The following is a 16,671-nucleotide window of genomic DNA, read 5'->3' as shown; positions in this document are numbered from 1 at the left end:
ACATGCCACGACCATCAAATGGAGAAAGAAGTCGATCTTCCATAAATGATGCTGGGACAACTGGCTATCCATATGCAAAAGAATGAACTTAAGATTCTTATCTCACACCATTTACAAAAACTCAAAATGGACCAAAACTCCAAATGTAAGAGCTAAGACTATAAAACTCTTTTTTTTTTTTTTTTGGAAGGAGTCTTGCTCTGTCATCAGGCTGGAGTGCAGTGGTGCGACCTTGGCTCACTGCAACCTCTGACTCCCTGGTTCAAGGGATTCTCCTGCCTCAGCCTTCCGAGTAGCTGGGATTACAGGCATGTGCCACCACGCCCAGCTATTTTTGTGTTTTTATTGGAGACGGGGTTTTACCATGTTGGCCAGGCTGGTCTCAAACTCCTGACCTTGTGATCTGCCCACCTCGGCCTCCCAAAGTGCTGGAATTACAGGCGTGAGCCACCACACCTGGCCAAGACTATAAAACTCTTCAAAGAAAACATAGGGGTAAATCTCTATGACCCTGGACTTGGCAATGGATTCTTAGATGACACTAAAAGCACAACCAATAAAATAAAAAAATAGATATACTGAACTTCATCAAAATTAAAAACTGTTTATGCATCAAAGGACACTATCAATAAAGTGACAAGACAACCGATAAAATGTGAGGAAATATTTTAAAATCATATATCTGATAATGGTCTATTATCCAGATTATATGAAGTACTCTAACAACTCAACAAAAAGACAAAAAATTCAACCAAAAATTGGGCAAAGACTTAAACAAACATTTCTCTAAGGAAAATATACAAATGACCAATAAGCACAGGAAAAGATGCCCAACATCATTAGTCATTAGGGAAATACAAATCAACACCACAATGACATCTACATCCACTAATGTAGCTATAATAAATAAAATTAAAAAAAAAAAAAACGGAGTGAAAGAAGTAAGAAGTCTTGATGAGAATGTGGAGGAATGAAAACCCAATCCACTTTAGGTTAGAATGGAAAATTGTGCAGCTTCTGTGGAAAACAATTTATCAGTTCCTCAAAACATTAAACACAGAGTACCACATGACTCAGCAATTCCACTCCTAGGTAGATTTCTTTTCTTATTTTCTAAAGATATAAGTTTCTCAGTGTAAGATGTGCTATCATGTTAGCATATCCTCTCACCAATAAAATTCAGCATTATGTTTACAGGATGTGGTAGTAATAAGAAAACTGCACACTCCTAGTACAACTGGCCTCATTAAGTCACAGACACATTTCCTGTTAAGAATTAACTAGTGAATAACACATCAGTGGTTTTCTAACAGTGCTATGATGAGTCCTAGCGATTTCAGAGAGGGAAGCAGAGGTGTTAGGGTTACCCAACCTTCTTATCAAGCAGAGCAGCCTCTTAACTGTTTCCCAGATTGAGTTTTTCCTTACAATAATGTTTAAAGAAAGGATTCCACACTTAAGGAAAAAGTTTATTGAAAATTACTACAGTGCATATATGCATACTCACTTTCTTCAGAATAGGTTGTAAAAATCTTTGCAGATTAGCCAACATTATATAATTAAAAATATTTCTACATATAAGCACAGAAATGCCAAGGGGGCTTTCACTCATTTATGAGTTTACTGAATCCCCTGGCTCAAGCAATTCTCCCACCTCAGCCTCCTCAATAGGTGGGATTACAGGTGTGTGCCACCACTCCTGGCTTGTGTCTTTCCACCTAAAGTGAATTTATTATAGACAGCATATCAATAAATGAGGGGATTTTTAAAACCAATCTGCCAATCTCTGTCTTCTAATGGAAGAATTTAATCCATTTATATTTAAAGTGATTACTGATAAGGAAGAATTAACTTCTGCCATTTTGCTATTTGTTTTCTGTATGTCATTTTCCCACCTAATTTCATCCATTACTGTTTTTTCTTTTTCTTTTTTTTGAGACAGAGTCTTGCTCTGTCTCCCAGGCTGGAGTGCAATGGCACGATCACGACTCACTGCAGCCTTGACCTCTCAGGCTCAAGTAATCTTCCCACCTCTCAGCCTCCCCAGCAGCTGAGACTACAAACGCACGCCACCACGCCTGGCTAATTTCTGTATTTTTTGTAGATATAGGGTTTTGTCATGTTGCCCAGGCTAGTCTTGAACTCCTGAGCTGAAGCCATCTGTCCACCTCAGTCTCCCAAAGTACTAGGATTACAAACGTGAGCCACCACACCCGGCCCTTTTTAAAAAAAATTTAGATTAGTGTAATCTAGATCCTGTAAGATTCATGAGATGCTTAGTTTTCCCAGTCAAGTCATCTTTGCTCTCTCCAGCTGAATAGTTCCTGATGATTATCTCCTTCATGAATCTGTCCCACGTTTCGAAGGGAAAACCTATCTTTTCTGCCCATGAACATAGTCTTATGTTCTATGTTCTATTCTTTTCACTCTCTGAATCACTTGACCCTTAGACACACACTCGCCAATACACTATTCATCATTCATACATAAAGTTCATTGTTATTGTCTTTCTCCACCTCCATGTGGCCTGGATTAGGCTGGGCCCTAGAATACTTAGGAAGGGTCTCTTGATGACTGACAGACAAAGAAGTAAGAGGCAAAGTGGCTTACATTGTAGGAGCGTGGGTGCCTCTGCTTCCACTGCACCAGGAGCAGCTGGGCCACCACCAAGGTAGCAATGAGGATGAGGACCATTTCAGCATGCATAGCTTCATGGCCACGGTGCTTGGCATGCATGCGTGCATGCTCGACCCTGAAAGCCAAACACATGGGGTGAATCAAGTCAGGGATGCTGTAGTGATAAAGGGACAGTGCTTTCCAGGGATATCCCACCAGTACATAGTTCAGAACACATTCCCTGCTTCATAGCTGCAGGGTACCACACAAATTAGGGGCTAGGACACACACCCTAACAGACAGGCATATAGAGATAGAATACAGGCTCTACGGACCCCCCCCCCCACCCGCCGCCACCAAGCCTAGATATTGGAATTAGAGCTAAGTGGTCTGCTGCCTGCCCCCATGGCAGAAACAGCTGACACCTTTCCTGTAGCATGAAGGAGGTCCCAGGAGAAACCTGCATCGTTGCCCATTTCAAGCCTATTTCAACCTGATGCTGGAACGAGAAAGTAACCTAAAGAGGTTATAGCCATAAAGTCTCACAATCTTAGTCACCGATATTTATGACAGCAGTAAAGGGGTAATACTGCAAATGTGTGCTGATTCCAGGATTAAAGTCTTGCTTTATTCATTCTACCCTCTCTGCCAGGGTCAGAAATCCTTAAGACTAGTTAAAGCCTAAAAAGTCTGGACTGCTTCAACTTTATACTAATCCAACAGTGACTTTACCCTCAGTATCCACAGGTAAACAGCCTCTTCAAAGGCTCAAGGAAGTTTAGTAATTAGAGAGTACAGCTGGAAACTTTTTATTAATCTAAGGCTGGCATTCTCTGGTCTTAAAGACTGGCAGCAAGTGATTCCCTTGGCCAATGCTGGCTAAAAACTTGCTCTAAGAACAGTCACTCCTACCACTCTGGGTCACAGTCATCAAAAGGAGAGGAATGAGAAAGGAATCAGAGGCCGGGCGCGGTGGCTCACACCTGTAATCCCAGCACTTTGAGAGGCTGAGGCCAGAGGATCACTTGAGGTCAGGAGTTAAAGATGAGCCTGGCCAACATGGCGAAACCCCGTCTCTACTAAAAATACAAAAATTAGCCGGGTGTGGTGGTGCACGCCTGTGATCCCAGCTACTCAGGAGGCTGAGGCAGGAGAATCGCTTGAACCTGGAAGGTGGAGGTTGCAGTCAGCTGAGATCACAACACTGCACTCCACCCTGGGCGACAGAATGAGACTCCGTCTCAAAAAAAAAAAAAAAAGAGAGAGAAGAGAAGGATTAGAGAGAAAATCAAATACATCAGAACATGTGGGAAAGGGCAAATTTAAATAAATAATAAAGAAAATCAAATACAAATGTAACTTGAGTCATAAGCTTTTATACAATTCCCATTACACCAGGGTATTTAGGAGGGAGGAAAAGGACAACATAAATAGTGTCTTCATGGAATTTCCATGGGCAATGAAACATTAACAGCAAAAATAACCGAGAAGGATGAATTATAAACAATAAAGCAAATATAACAAAAAGTGTAGAACCCAGGTAGTAAGTATAAAGGTGTTCACTGTACAATTCTTTCAACTTTTCTATGTGTTTAAAGTTTTTCATAACAAAATGTAAGGGGGGAAAACTTGGTGGGCAGAGTGGGAAGCCAAATGCCAGTCAGTAAGCCAGCACCTAAGGGTTCATCTGACAAACTTTACCCTGGGTGGGAGAATCTTGACAGAAAGAGAATAGGATTGGGAGTTCGAAACTTAGATTCAGACCCACCTATATGGCCATCTGTACATCACATCTGTACATCACAATTTCTTCATATGTCAAAAGGAGTCCATATTTTTTCTGCCTGCCTCAAGAGTTGTTGTGAGAATAGGCTAAGAGGGTAGAGCACACTTAAAAACACCTAAGGGCTATGAGGAGTTAAAAAGATAGCAAGAGATAAGTTCCTTGTTCTCAGACAACGTATCAGTGAAAGGATGTGCACAAAATGAAGTCAAAGAATGATCTAGAAAAGACCAGAGAAGTCATCCAGTTCAAGTTCCCACCCAATGCAAAAATCATTTTTGCAATCTTTGCTTGAATACTTCCACTGGCTGAGAACACATGCCTTTTAAGGTAATCTATTTTAGAACCAGCAGTGTCTGGCATACTGTAGGTACATATACATATATTCTTTTTTTAGAGAGTCTCGCTCTGTCATCCAGGCTAGACAAACTGCAGCCTCAAACTGCTGGGCTCAAGGGATCCTCCTACTTTGGCCTCCCAAAGTGCTGGGATTACAGATGGGAGCTACCACACCTGGGCAGGTACTAATATTTGCTTTTAAATGAATAAAATCCCAATGCTTTAGGGACAGAAAGCTCATTACCTCAATATACCTTGACTATTAAAGACATTTCTGACAATGAGACAAAAAAAATCTATCTTCTTATAGCTTCAGTCCATTAGACCTAATCTGATACTCCGTAACAACAAAGGACATATCAACTCTTCTTTCCCAATGCCACCCCTTCAAGATTTATCATGATGTTATTCAAACAAAACAAAACTATCCTGTTCCTACCACTATTTTCCTGTGCCCTTTGAGGCTAACAGTTCTAGATCTTTTAACCACTGTTCATATAACATGATGTGAAGACTATTAATCCGGGTTGCCTTCTTCTACACATGATCCAGTTAAAGATCTTTTTAATATGCCATGCTTAGGACAAAATATTTGTGACCTCAGCAGAGCAGACCACAGTGGCACTGTCACCTCTCTTACAGCAGATAGCATATTTCTATGAACATCTTCTAAATTATTCAGAATATTTTGGTAGCTGAAGTACACAACTGGTTTATACTAAGCTTAAAATCACCTAAAATCACACTGGGTTTGTCATGTGAACAGGTATTTTTGCCATTCTATGTTTTTATAGTCAATAGTTTTAATCTAAATAAAATCAATAGGTTTTTTTCTCACTATTAAATTCTACAGTTGATATCACCTCATTGGTCAGTCACCTTGTGAAGTTCCTGGGGCAGGCACTCTGAAACCCTTCTACTGATGAGAAATCATTATAAGATATATGTTGGCTCATTCTATTTACAAAACAAGTTAGTTGCAGAGTTGAGAACAGAAGATACATCTCCCATTTTCTTAACCAGAGCTCCCCATCCTGTATCATGGATAATGATGATGATGTTAATGATAATCATCTTCGAAGCAGTTAACACTTACTGGAAGCTTACCACATTCCAGGCACTCTTCTAAGAATTTCACATATATTAATCCTCACAACTCTATGAGGTATAGATATTGTTATGATCCTCATTTTACAAATGGGGCAAAGTAAGGTTGTGAGAAGTTAAGTAACTTGCTCAAAAATCACATAGCTAGTAAATGGTAGAAATGGTATTGAAACCTAGATAGATGATTTGGTGCAATCATCTACTTACACATTCCAGACTAAGAGAGCAACCCAGATACTTAGAGAGATCCCAAAACACCAGTCCTACTGGTCATGAGCCACTGCCTCCTACTGACAAGAAAGCAAAATGGGTAGATGTATCACTCAATTAGCTGGGTTAACCTGCAGTTCCTAGTCTGCAGGGCCCGAACTGCCACACTTACCTCCATTGCTCCTCTGGAGAGAGGTCTGACATATCAACCTGTAGAAAGACACCACCAGAAAAATCCGTTACTGTCTTAAAACTGTCCCTGCCAATATAAGGTGCTCACACATTTATCAGTATCTTCAAGGAATTAGAGAAGCTTCAAGCCTTAGTATCTCTATGAAGCCTTACCAACCATTCTATTTCACACTGATCTCTCCCTTCTTTAATCGCTTAGTTTGGCTCATGTCTATGACTGAACGTGTTGCACATCTGTGCTAGGCAATAAGGGCAGAGGAGGATAAGAATTCTTAACTCCAAAGATGCTCACAGACTAGTGAGAAAGACAGACGTAAACAGAAAATTTATCTATTATATAATAAAGACTAGCTATAGAATAAAGAGGTGCCTTGCCTTTTAACCTTTTAACCCAATCTGGGGTGTTTTAGACTAGGGAAGGCTTTATGGAAGAGATGTGAATTATCCAGAAGAAGAAATAAGAGAAATATGTTCCAGGCAAAGGGACTAAAATGGACAGGAAGGAATAAAATTGCATAGTACACAAGCAATTGAGTATGGCTAGAGCAAAAAGTATGAATCAGGATTAGTGGGAGACAGAGTTAGATATAACACTGTATGACTCTAAATGGCCCTATGGTAGCTGCTAGGCTACACTGGACCTGGGCAAACTGAACTTAGTTCTTGCCCTGCTGCTATTAACTAGCGATATCACTAGCCATCCAACTTCAAAGTTCTCGTTCTATTTGGTAGTCTTATCTTTTCAGAGCTTGTTTTTCAACCTTGGCACTACTGATATTTTAGGGTGGTTCATTCCCTGTTGAGGAAGGTGTCCTATATATTGCCATTGCATCCTCCTAGTTGAAAACCACTGCTCTAGAATAATACTACATTCTTTGAGTTTAGGGCTCAAGTCTTCTACCTCCTTGCAGTCATACAGAAGCATACCCAAGTCTCAGTACATAAGTCAGTCAATGCATTCTTATACTGAATTGAGCTGAAAATGTTCTTTGATCTGATCTACAGAAGAGAGACAAGGCCTTAGAAATACTCAAATCAATCAACAACCATTCCTTTAGTACTTAAGATGTTCAAGGTCCTGTTACCCACTGTTCTAACTTCAGGAAAGTCCCATAAGTTGAACATTTGAAATAATAACACAGGTAGAACTCCATTCTACTACTGAGTCAAATCAGTACATATTTACCAGGCATCCTTTATGTATGTGTACTGGAAATGCCCATCACTATTGAAGGTGGGCTTTCCAACTGCTACATCTCCCAGCTAAGTCAAAAAATAAATTTACCAGGACTTTGCCTAACCAATCTGGGTAATGAAGTCAACATCCCTCCTTCCTTTTCCTACCCACACTGCCTCACAGAATTTATTCAGGTGCCCTGACTCAGGCCTTCATCTCCCAGAAGGATAGAGGTCAGATACTCTGAGGGGACACACAGGAGGTACCTGAGCAGGCAATTATGAATCACATTTCTAAATAACAATCCACGCACAGGTTTCAAGCTACATGTCAAAACTCTTTTCTTCTTCTTCTCCAGCTTGGACCTGCATCTTACCAAGCCTGTCTATTCACCGTCCCGAGACACGTGGGACTCATTTCTGTCTCTGGGCCTTTGCATACCCTTCCTTCTACTTATAATACCCTTCCCTATTTTTCGTTGTTGTTGTTGTTTGTTTCTTATCCACATCCTAGTTATCCTTTAAGAACCCAGCTCCAACTGCAACTTTCCTGATTCCCTAGCCTAGGGAATTTCGTCCTCTGCCTTTCTCCAGCATGGTTATTTCTCTTTTTTACTCAAAGTGTAGCCCATGGACTGGCAGTATCAGCATCATTTGGGTGCTTGATAGAAATGTAACATCTCAGGTACCACTCCAGACCCAATGAATCACAATCTGCCTTTTAATAAGACCTCCAGGTGATCAATATGTACATTAAATTTGAGAAGCACTGTTCTATGTTAGTCATTCAGTCTCATGTTATCTTAGACATCCTTTCTAAGTGGTCTAATAGCTTGTCTCTAGCACCAGGATAAGGCAAGCAAGAGACCTGGGGCTCAAAATTTAAGGAAGCACTCACTCTCAGGTAGCTACCCTGCACTTGCATGACCTTAAGAGTGAATGGCTCTCTAAAGTTTATACCCTAGCACCTTGTTTCCCTCACCCTAGTCCTGGCCCTGTTTATTTGCTTCCATCCCATGAACATATTAGTTCCCTCAGAGCCAAGACACACTTTATACTGATTTATGTCTTTCAAGGAGAATAGCACAGAGCTGAGCATATATTAAGCACTCAGTGAGTACTTGTGGAATTGAAGAAAACTATCTTTATTAAGGGAAGCAAGTATGCTGACAAACCAGCACCTCACCTGGAGATGCTTAAATTGTATAGAGTAAACAAACACTTGAAAAATAACTAATAAGCATCAGGGAAAGGAGTATTCATTTGACACCAGGGAAATCATGTTAAAAACTATGTAACAAAACAAAGCAACTACCTGTTCAAGAAACCAAATCCAATGAGGGGGAAACTAGGAAAATCTGGAATACTGGGCCAGGCATGAAGGTGCCTCTCTTTGACATAATGGACCAAGCATGCTACTGTCTATGGCTTAGTTTCTCCATCTAGAAAATAGAGAAATAAGACTTCTGACTTCATTATAGAGCTGTGAAGAAGGTATATTCAAGGTGATCAAGTGATTTCACTGCCTTTCCTCCTGGGAAAGTGGACTTATTTTAAAACTACTAGAAGAGGCCAGAGATAATTGAATGTTGGTGAAGCAGAGGACAGTAATGCTGTCAGAGCCTCAGGGAAAGCAGCTCAGAAGGGCAAGCACTAAGGCTGAGACTAGACTTGAGGGTTAGAGGATCATTAGCACTTCATGGAGTACTACAAATGTTAAGAGTAAGACATGATCTGGCTTTAATATTTGCCTCCTGACCAAAAGGTTATTTAAGTTACATCCAAACCCGTCTTCTGGCTCAAGTAAAAAAAATAAGGGAAGGTGTAAACTATGGCTATAATTAACCTGTACCATCTGGAAAGACATCTTTATTTGCTCCCTCATTAAGGAGTTTATTCATTTGGGGCCAAGCACTAACCCAGTCTGAAGGCACCTTGTCTAAAGCTCAGGTAGCTAATTAGGTAAGGCTCTCAAGATAAGGGTACTTACTGATTCATGAGCCCTTATCCAACTCCTAAGACCTACAGTGACTTAATGCTAGCCAACTGCTCCCCAACTAGGATCTCACAAGGCCCCCAGTCATGCCCAGATTTGAAAGACATTAAACCAAAAATAAATGCTAGGCAGAGGGCAAGAGAACATTTTGCAAAGATGAAAAATGATGAGAAGTTGACTGCTACATTTTTTTTAGGTGCAAAAGACTCAGAGAACGTACCCCACAAACAGGTCTCCTGTCCCCCCAAAATATCGTAAAATCTATGATCTCTGCATCTGTAGGCAGGCTGCTCATTTTGTCCCTTAAGGCCCTTTCCTTCACCAAACCACATTCTGCCTTACTGCAAAACTCTGGCCAAATCCTTCTGGTCTCTAGTAGGCTCTTTAGACAGACCCCATTTATTGAAGAACAAACATCCTCTACTGCCTTGCTAAGTGTGGTCTACAGCCTAGCACCAAGAGTACCCTGAGAGCTTGTTAAGAAAGAGAAAATCGCAGACTCCATCCCAGACCTCCTCAGTCAGAATCTGAATTTTAATAAGATACTGAAGTAATTCATATGTACATTAAAGTTTGAGAAGCACTGCTACTACATCCCAGCACTCACATTCACAAATTGCATCTACAGCCATACACATCTGTACACTTGACTCTATTTAACAACTTTACAGAGATCTAACTCACATACCATAAAATTCACCCATTTAAAGTGTGCTATTCTGAAGTTGGGCACGGTGGCTCATGGCTGTAATCCCAGCACTTTGGGAATCTGAGGCAGAGGATCTCTTGAGGCCAGGAATTTGAGACCAGGCTAACACAGCAAGAACCCATCTCTACAAAAAATAAATAAATTAGCCAGGCGTGGTGGCATGTGTCTGTAGTCCCAGCTACTTGGGAGGCTTAAGGCAGGAGGACTGCTTAAGCCCAGGAGTTTGAGGCTGCAGTGAGCCCTGATCACAGCAATGCACTCCAGTATGGATGACAGTGCAAGACCCTATCTCTAAAAAGTAAATAAAATGTACTACTCTGTACAAAATCTCAGACAAGAGGAATATGTTTTTTCTTTGAGTTCTATTGCATAGCATGGTTAATACTGTTCATAACAGAATATTGTACATTACAAAATTGCTGACAGTGAATTTTCAAATGTAGTCACCACAAAAAATGTTAAGTATTTGAGGTGATCGGTATGTTACTAGCTTGATTTAATTATTCCACATTGTATTTATGAAATTTTTTTTTTTTTTTTTTTTGAGAGACAGAGTCTCGCTCTATCACCCCGGCTAGAGTGTGGTGGCACGATGTCAGCTCACGGCAACCTCCGCCTTCCAGGCTCAAGTTATTCTCTTGCCTCAGCCTCCTGAGTAGCTAGGATTACAGGCATGCGCCACCATGCCTAGATAATTTTTGTATTTTTAGTAAAGACAGGGTTTCACCATGTTGGCCAGGCTGGTCTCGAACTTCCGACCTCAAGTGATCTGCCCGCCTCAGCCTCCCAAAGTGCTAGGATTACAGGCGTGAGCCACTGAGCCTGGCCATGTATTTATAAATTATAACATCACTCTATAGCCCACAAACTTACACAAATATATAAATTGTCAATTTAAAATTTAAAAAAATTAAGTATACTATTCAGATAATTTTTAGTATATTCACAAAGTTGTGCCACTATCACCACTATCTAAGTTGAGAACATTTTTGTCACCTCAAAATAAAATCATGTGCCAGTTAGCAGTCACTCTCCATGTTCCCTGCAGCCCAAGGCAACCACTAATTTACGTTCTGTCTCTATCTATAGATTTGCCTATTCTAGACAGTTCATATAAACTGGATCATAAATATATGGTCTTTTGGGACTGGCTTCTTTTCACTTTGCATAATTCTTTCAAGGTTCATCCACTTTGTAGCATGTACTGTAGTTCATTCCTTTGTATTGCCAAAGTATATTCCATCGTATAAACACCACATGTTATTTATCCATTCATCAGCTGATGAAGTTGGCATTGTTTCTACTTTTTGGCTATTATAAATAATGCTACTATGAACACCCATTTTTAATTTTTGTGTGAATATATGTTTTCATTTCTCTTGATTGTATACCTAGAAGTAGAATTGCTGGATCATATGGTAAGTCTCTGCTTAATCTTTTGAGGAACTAGCAAACTGTTTTCCACGGCAGCTGCACCATTTTACAGTCCCACTAAGCAGTGTGTGAGGGTTCCAATTTCTCCATATCCTTCCCAGTACTTATAATCTCTGATTAAAGCATCCAGTGACTATGAAATGGTATCTCAATGTGGTTTTGATTTTCCATTTCCTTGTCAGCTAAATGATGTTGAACTTCTTTTCATGTGCTCTTTGGCCATTTGTGTATCTTCTTTGGAGAAAAGTCTATTCATAGCCTTTGTCCATGGCTTTTTTTTTTTTTTTTTTTCTTTTAAAGAGACAGGGTCTTGCTGTGGTGCCCAGGCTGGAGTACAGTGGCTATTCACGGGCATGATCATTGTACATTAGAGCCTTAAATCCCTGGGCTCAAGCAATCCTCCCACCCCAGCCTCCCAAGTAGCTGGGACTACCTCCCAAGTAGCTGAGACTACCTCAGCCTCCCAAGTAGCTAGGACTACAGAGGACTACCCTCTGCAGGGGCTTGGGTTACATCTCGCTCCCACTTTTCACCTCAAAAAATTGGTTCAGGGCAACAAATTACCCTTCTCAGTGAAGAAAAAAATAATGTACATCCTAATCTGGCACAGGTGTTTACTTGCTATATGTCAATGAATAGGGTACCTCTCTCTATGCCTCAGTTTCCTCATTTATAAAATGAGTTGGCTTAGATGACTTTCATTATTGCATTTTTTTTTTTTGAGACAGAGTTTTTGCTCTTGTGCAATGGTGCAATCTTGGCTCACCGCAACCTCTGCCTCCCAGGTTCAAGTGATTCTCCCACCTCAGCGTCCTGAGTAGTTGGGATTACAGGCATGCGCCACCACGCCGAGCTAATTTTGTATTTTTAGTAGACAAGGAGTTTCTCCATGTTGGTCAGGCTGGTCTCAAACTTCCGACCTCAGGTGATCCATCCGCCTCAGCCTCCTAAAGTGCTGGGATTACAGGCGTGGGCCACCATACCCAGCCTCATTCATTATTGCATTCTTCAGCTAAAATGCTATAATAATTCAAATAAAATCTGTCTGACTCCAAAGTTCTGGAGTGAGCTATAATACTTTGGCCTTCAAAACTGCCATAGTTTCCCTAGTTACCACAGAATTAAAAGTAAGATACCGCCTGTAGTCCCAGCTACTCAGGAGGCTGAGGCAGGAGAATGGCGTGAACCCAGGGGGCGGAGCTTGCAGTGAGCCGAGATTGCGCCACTGCACTCCAGCCTGGGAGACAGAGCAAGACTCCGCCTCAAAAAAAAAAAAAAAAGGAGGATGCCTTTAGTGTGGTGAGGTATAACTGGATGCTACCAAATCATATCAACGATTTTTTTTTTTTTTTAGGACAGAGTCCTGCACTCTGTTGTGTCGCCCAGGCTGGAGTGCAGTGGCATAGATCTCGGTTCACTGCAACCTCCACCTCCTGGGTTCAAGCGATTCTCCTGCCTCAGCCTCCCCAGTAGCTGGGATTACAGGTGCAAGCCATCACGCCTGGCTAATTTTTGTATTTTTAGTAGAGACAGGGTTTCATCATGTTGGCCAGGCCAGTCTCAAACTCCTGACATAAGTGATCCACTAACCTCGGCCTCCCAAAGTGCTGGGATTACAGGCGTGAGCCACCGTGCCTGGCTATATCAATAAAAATCTACCAAGCGACTACCATATGCATACATCAAAGATATCCATCACTCAGATCACCCTGGTTTCAGGTATCTGCTAACTGTAAAGGGCCCTAACCTCTGAAACCCAATCCTCTACCTCTTTGGCTGGGCAACCTAGCATTTCAGACAATTCAGCTGATCCTTTCATATTAAAGACTGATCAACTATACAGCTAGAGAATTATTTTTTTGTATGTTTTGTTCGTTTTTGGGTTTTTTGTGTGAGTTGTGTGTGTGTGTGTGTTTTGTTTTGTTTTTGAGATGGAGTCTTGCTCTGTCACCCAGGCTGGAGTGCACTGGCGCAATCTTGGCTCACTGCAACCTCTGCCTCCCAGGTTTAAGCAATTCTCTGCCTCAGCCTCCAGAGTAGTTGGGATTACAGGTACGTGCCACCACGCCCGGCTAATTTTTTGTATTTTTTTTTTCAGTAGAGACAGGGTTTCACCATCTTAGCCAGGCTGGTCTTGAACTCCTGACCTCGTGATCCACCCACCTCAGCCTCCCAAAGTGATGGGATTACAGGTGTGAGCCACCGCGCCCGGCCATGTGTGTGTGTTTTGAGATGGAGTCTTACTCTGTCACCTAGGCTGGAGTGCAGTGGCACAACCTTGGCCTCCTGGGTTCAAGAGATTCTCCTGCCTTAGCCTCCCAAGTAGCTGGGATTATAGACACGCACCACCACACCCAGCTAATTTTTGTAGTTTGAGTAGAGATGGGGTTTTCACCATGTTGGCCAGGCTGGTCTTGAACTCCTGACCTCAAGTGATATGCCTGCCTGGGCCTCCCAAAGTGTTGGGATTACAGGCATTAGCCACCATGCCTGGCCTGTTTTTGTTTTTTTGAGACAGGGTCTCACCCTGTCGCCCAAGCTGGAGTGCGGTACTGCGATCATAGATCACTGCAGTGTCGACTTTCCAGGCCCAAGCAATCCTCCCACCTCAGTTTCCTGAGTAGCTGGGACTATAGGCACGTGCCACCACACCCAGCTAATTCTTAAAATTTTTTGTAGATAAGGGGTCTCCACATGTTGTTCAGGCTGCTCTTGAACTTCTGGGCTCAAGTGACCCGCTCACCCCAGCCTCCCAAAGTGCTAGGATTACAGGCGTGAACCACCATGCCCAGCCGAGACTTCATTCTTTCACAAAACATTAGAGAGGAATAAGCCCAACCTTTGCCCTTGATGTATTCACAGTCCAAGAAGTAGGGAGAGACAGACTATTAAACATAAAATAATATAAGGATAACCTTTGACATATACACAAAATGCTGTGTAAGCCCCAGAGAAAAAGACAGATTAGCTAGCTCATGAACCTGGTAGGTTCAGCACAACCAGGCTGACTGTCTCTATCTGGCAGGGTTCAGATACTGTGGTCTTCTGCGTGATTAAGATAACAAGTGAAGTCCAAATGTTCACAGGCTACCACATTTGTAGCTCCCCATTCTCCTCTCATTCCCATTCTTCCCCAACTCCTTAGCTTTGCCAAGAATTCAAGGCTAATAAGTTGAAGTGGAAACCTCACCTTTCAGGCCACCAAAGTCATAAATCAGCTGGAGATCATGCAGACACTGGATATGCTTAGCCTGACAAGGGTGGCACATTTTGGGCAGTGAAGTGAAAGTAGATGTTGGCTGTAACAACTGCTGCAGCTGCTGTCTGCCCTTCACCCCCACCCCTCATCGGAAAGCACAACCTCCAGGCCAGCTGAGTTGATAGGCTTTTTTTTTTTTTTTTTTTTTTTTTTGGAGACAGTTTCACTCTGTTGCCCAGGCTGGAGTGCAGTGGAGCAATCTCGGGTCACTGCAACCTCCATCTTCCAGGTTCAAGCGATTCTCGTGCCTCAGCCTCCCAAGTAGCTGGGGCTACAAGTGCACGCCACCACACCCGGCTAATTTTTGTATGTTTAGTAAAGATGGGGTTTCACCATGTGGACAAGGCTGGTCTCGAACTTCTGACCTCAAGTGATCCAACAGCCTCGGCCTCTCAAAGTTCTGGGATTACAGGCGTGAGCCACTGCACCTGGCCAAAAACCTTTTTAAATTAAACTTTTCAAATTTGGGAGCAACTAAGGTTGCTTCTTTGGTTCTTCAATTGCTATCCCATCAAATTCCTATTTTTCAGTCTGGCTTCCTCCCTATCTGGCCCTCCTCTCTCACTCTTTCCTATATGCACTGCAGCTTTCCATATACTCAAACTTTTTATCCATCTTTAAAGATCCAATCTAGGTGTCACCTCCTCCAGAATCTTTCAGAACAGAACTATCCTCTATGAACTCCCAAGGCCTTTACAGCCCGTACGGTTCATGTGCTGATTATATCTAAACATCTATAAAATCTCCCTTGAGTTTTTCATTGCCATAGTGCCTTAGTTCAGACTTTATCCCTTGCTCTTTCTCTAACAATTGCAGTGGCCTCCAAAATGATCTCCCCGACTCTTAACTTTGCCAGCACAGATTCATGACAAAGCAGAAGCCACAGTGATCTTTATTAGACACACACCTGATTGCATCATCCTACTACTTTGACAAACTTTGATGACTTTCTATTGCCTTGGGGTTAAAGTTCAAACTCCTTAGTAGGACACACAAGGGACTTCATAATATGGCCCAACCAGCTATCTTATTTCACCACTCTCCACCAAATGGCTTACATTCCAGCCACACTGAACTATCTCTTTCATCCCTCAGTGCTTTCTTTGGCTGCTGCCGTCTTTTCTCTCTAGAATTCTCTACTCACCTTCACTCCTTCACTGCCCAGTTTTTTTTTTTTTTTTTTTTTGAGACAGGTCTTACTTTGTCACTCAGGTTGTAGCACAGTGGCTTGATTATAGCTCACTGCAGTCTCAACCTCCTGAGTAGCTAGGACTATAGGCACATGCCACCATGCCTGGGTAATTTTTGTATTTTCTGTAGAGACGAGGTCTCTACAAACTTGCGGGCTCAAGTGATCCTCCGGCGCTGGCCTCCCAAAGTGCTTGGATTACAGGTGTGAGCCACCATGCCTAGCCATATCATCCATTTTAAGTGAGAAATTCAATTATTGTTAGTATATTTAAAATAAGATGCAACCAGCCAGGCACGGTGGCTCAAGCCTGTAATCCTAACACTTTGGGAGACCAGGCAGGCGGATCACCTGAGGTCAGGAGGTTGAGACCACATGGGCAACATGGTGAAACCCCGTTTCTACTAAAAATACAAAAGTTAGCCAAGTGTGGTGGCGCATACCTGTAATCCCAGCTACTAGGGAGGCTGTGGCAGGAGAATTGCTTGAACCCAGGAAGCAGAGGTTGCAGCAACCCAAGATCATGGAATTGCACTCCAGCCTGGGCGACACAGTGAGACTGTCTCAAAAAAAAAAAAAAAAAAAAAAGAGCCTCTAGAGCACCTGTAATCCCAGCTATGTAGGAGGCTGAAGCAGGAAAACCACCTGAACCCGGGAGGCA

The 16,671-nt window shown here is 42.1% G+C and overlaps 1 protein-coding gene across 3 annotated transcripts in view; it reads right to left on the bottom strand.

The window, feature by feature from the left end:
* Nucleotides 1-16,671, bottom strand: part of RNF121 (ring finger protein 121) — a 68,510-nt gene that overhangs the window by 33,056 nt on the left and 18,783 nt on the right. For 2 of the 3 annotated variants that reach the window (XM_063641278.1, XM_055282795.2), the window contains exons 2-3: nt 6,228-6,265; nt 2,611-2,752 (exon numbers count right to left, since the gene is read on the bottom strand). In XM_063641278.1, the coding sequence (XP_063497348.1) occupies nt 2,611-2,752; nt 6,228-6,265 (180 nt within the window). The remainder of the gene's footprint in view (nt 1-2,610; nt 2,753-6,227; nt 6,266-16,671) is intronic. The other variant, XM_055282796.2, reaches the window with a different exon arrangement.

This window comes from Symphalangus syndactylus, chromosome 6, assembly GCF_028878055.3.
Source record: "Symphalangus syndactylus isolate Jambi chromosome 6, NHGRI_mSymSyn1-v2.1_pri, whole genome shotgun sequence".
Classification (NCBI taxonomy): Eukaryota; Metazoa; Chordata; class Mammalia; order Primates; family Hylobatidae; genus Symphalangus; species Symphalangus syndactylus.
This window is presented reverse-complemented; position numbering and strand designations above follow the sequence as displayed.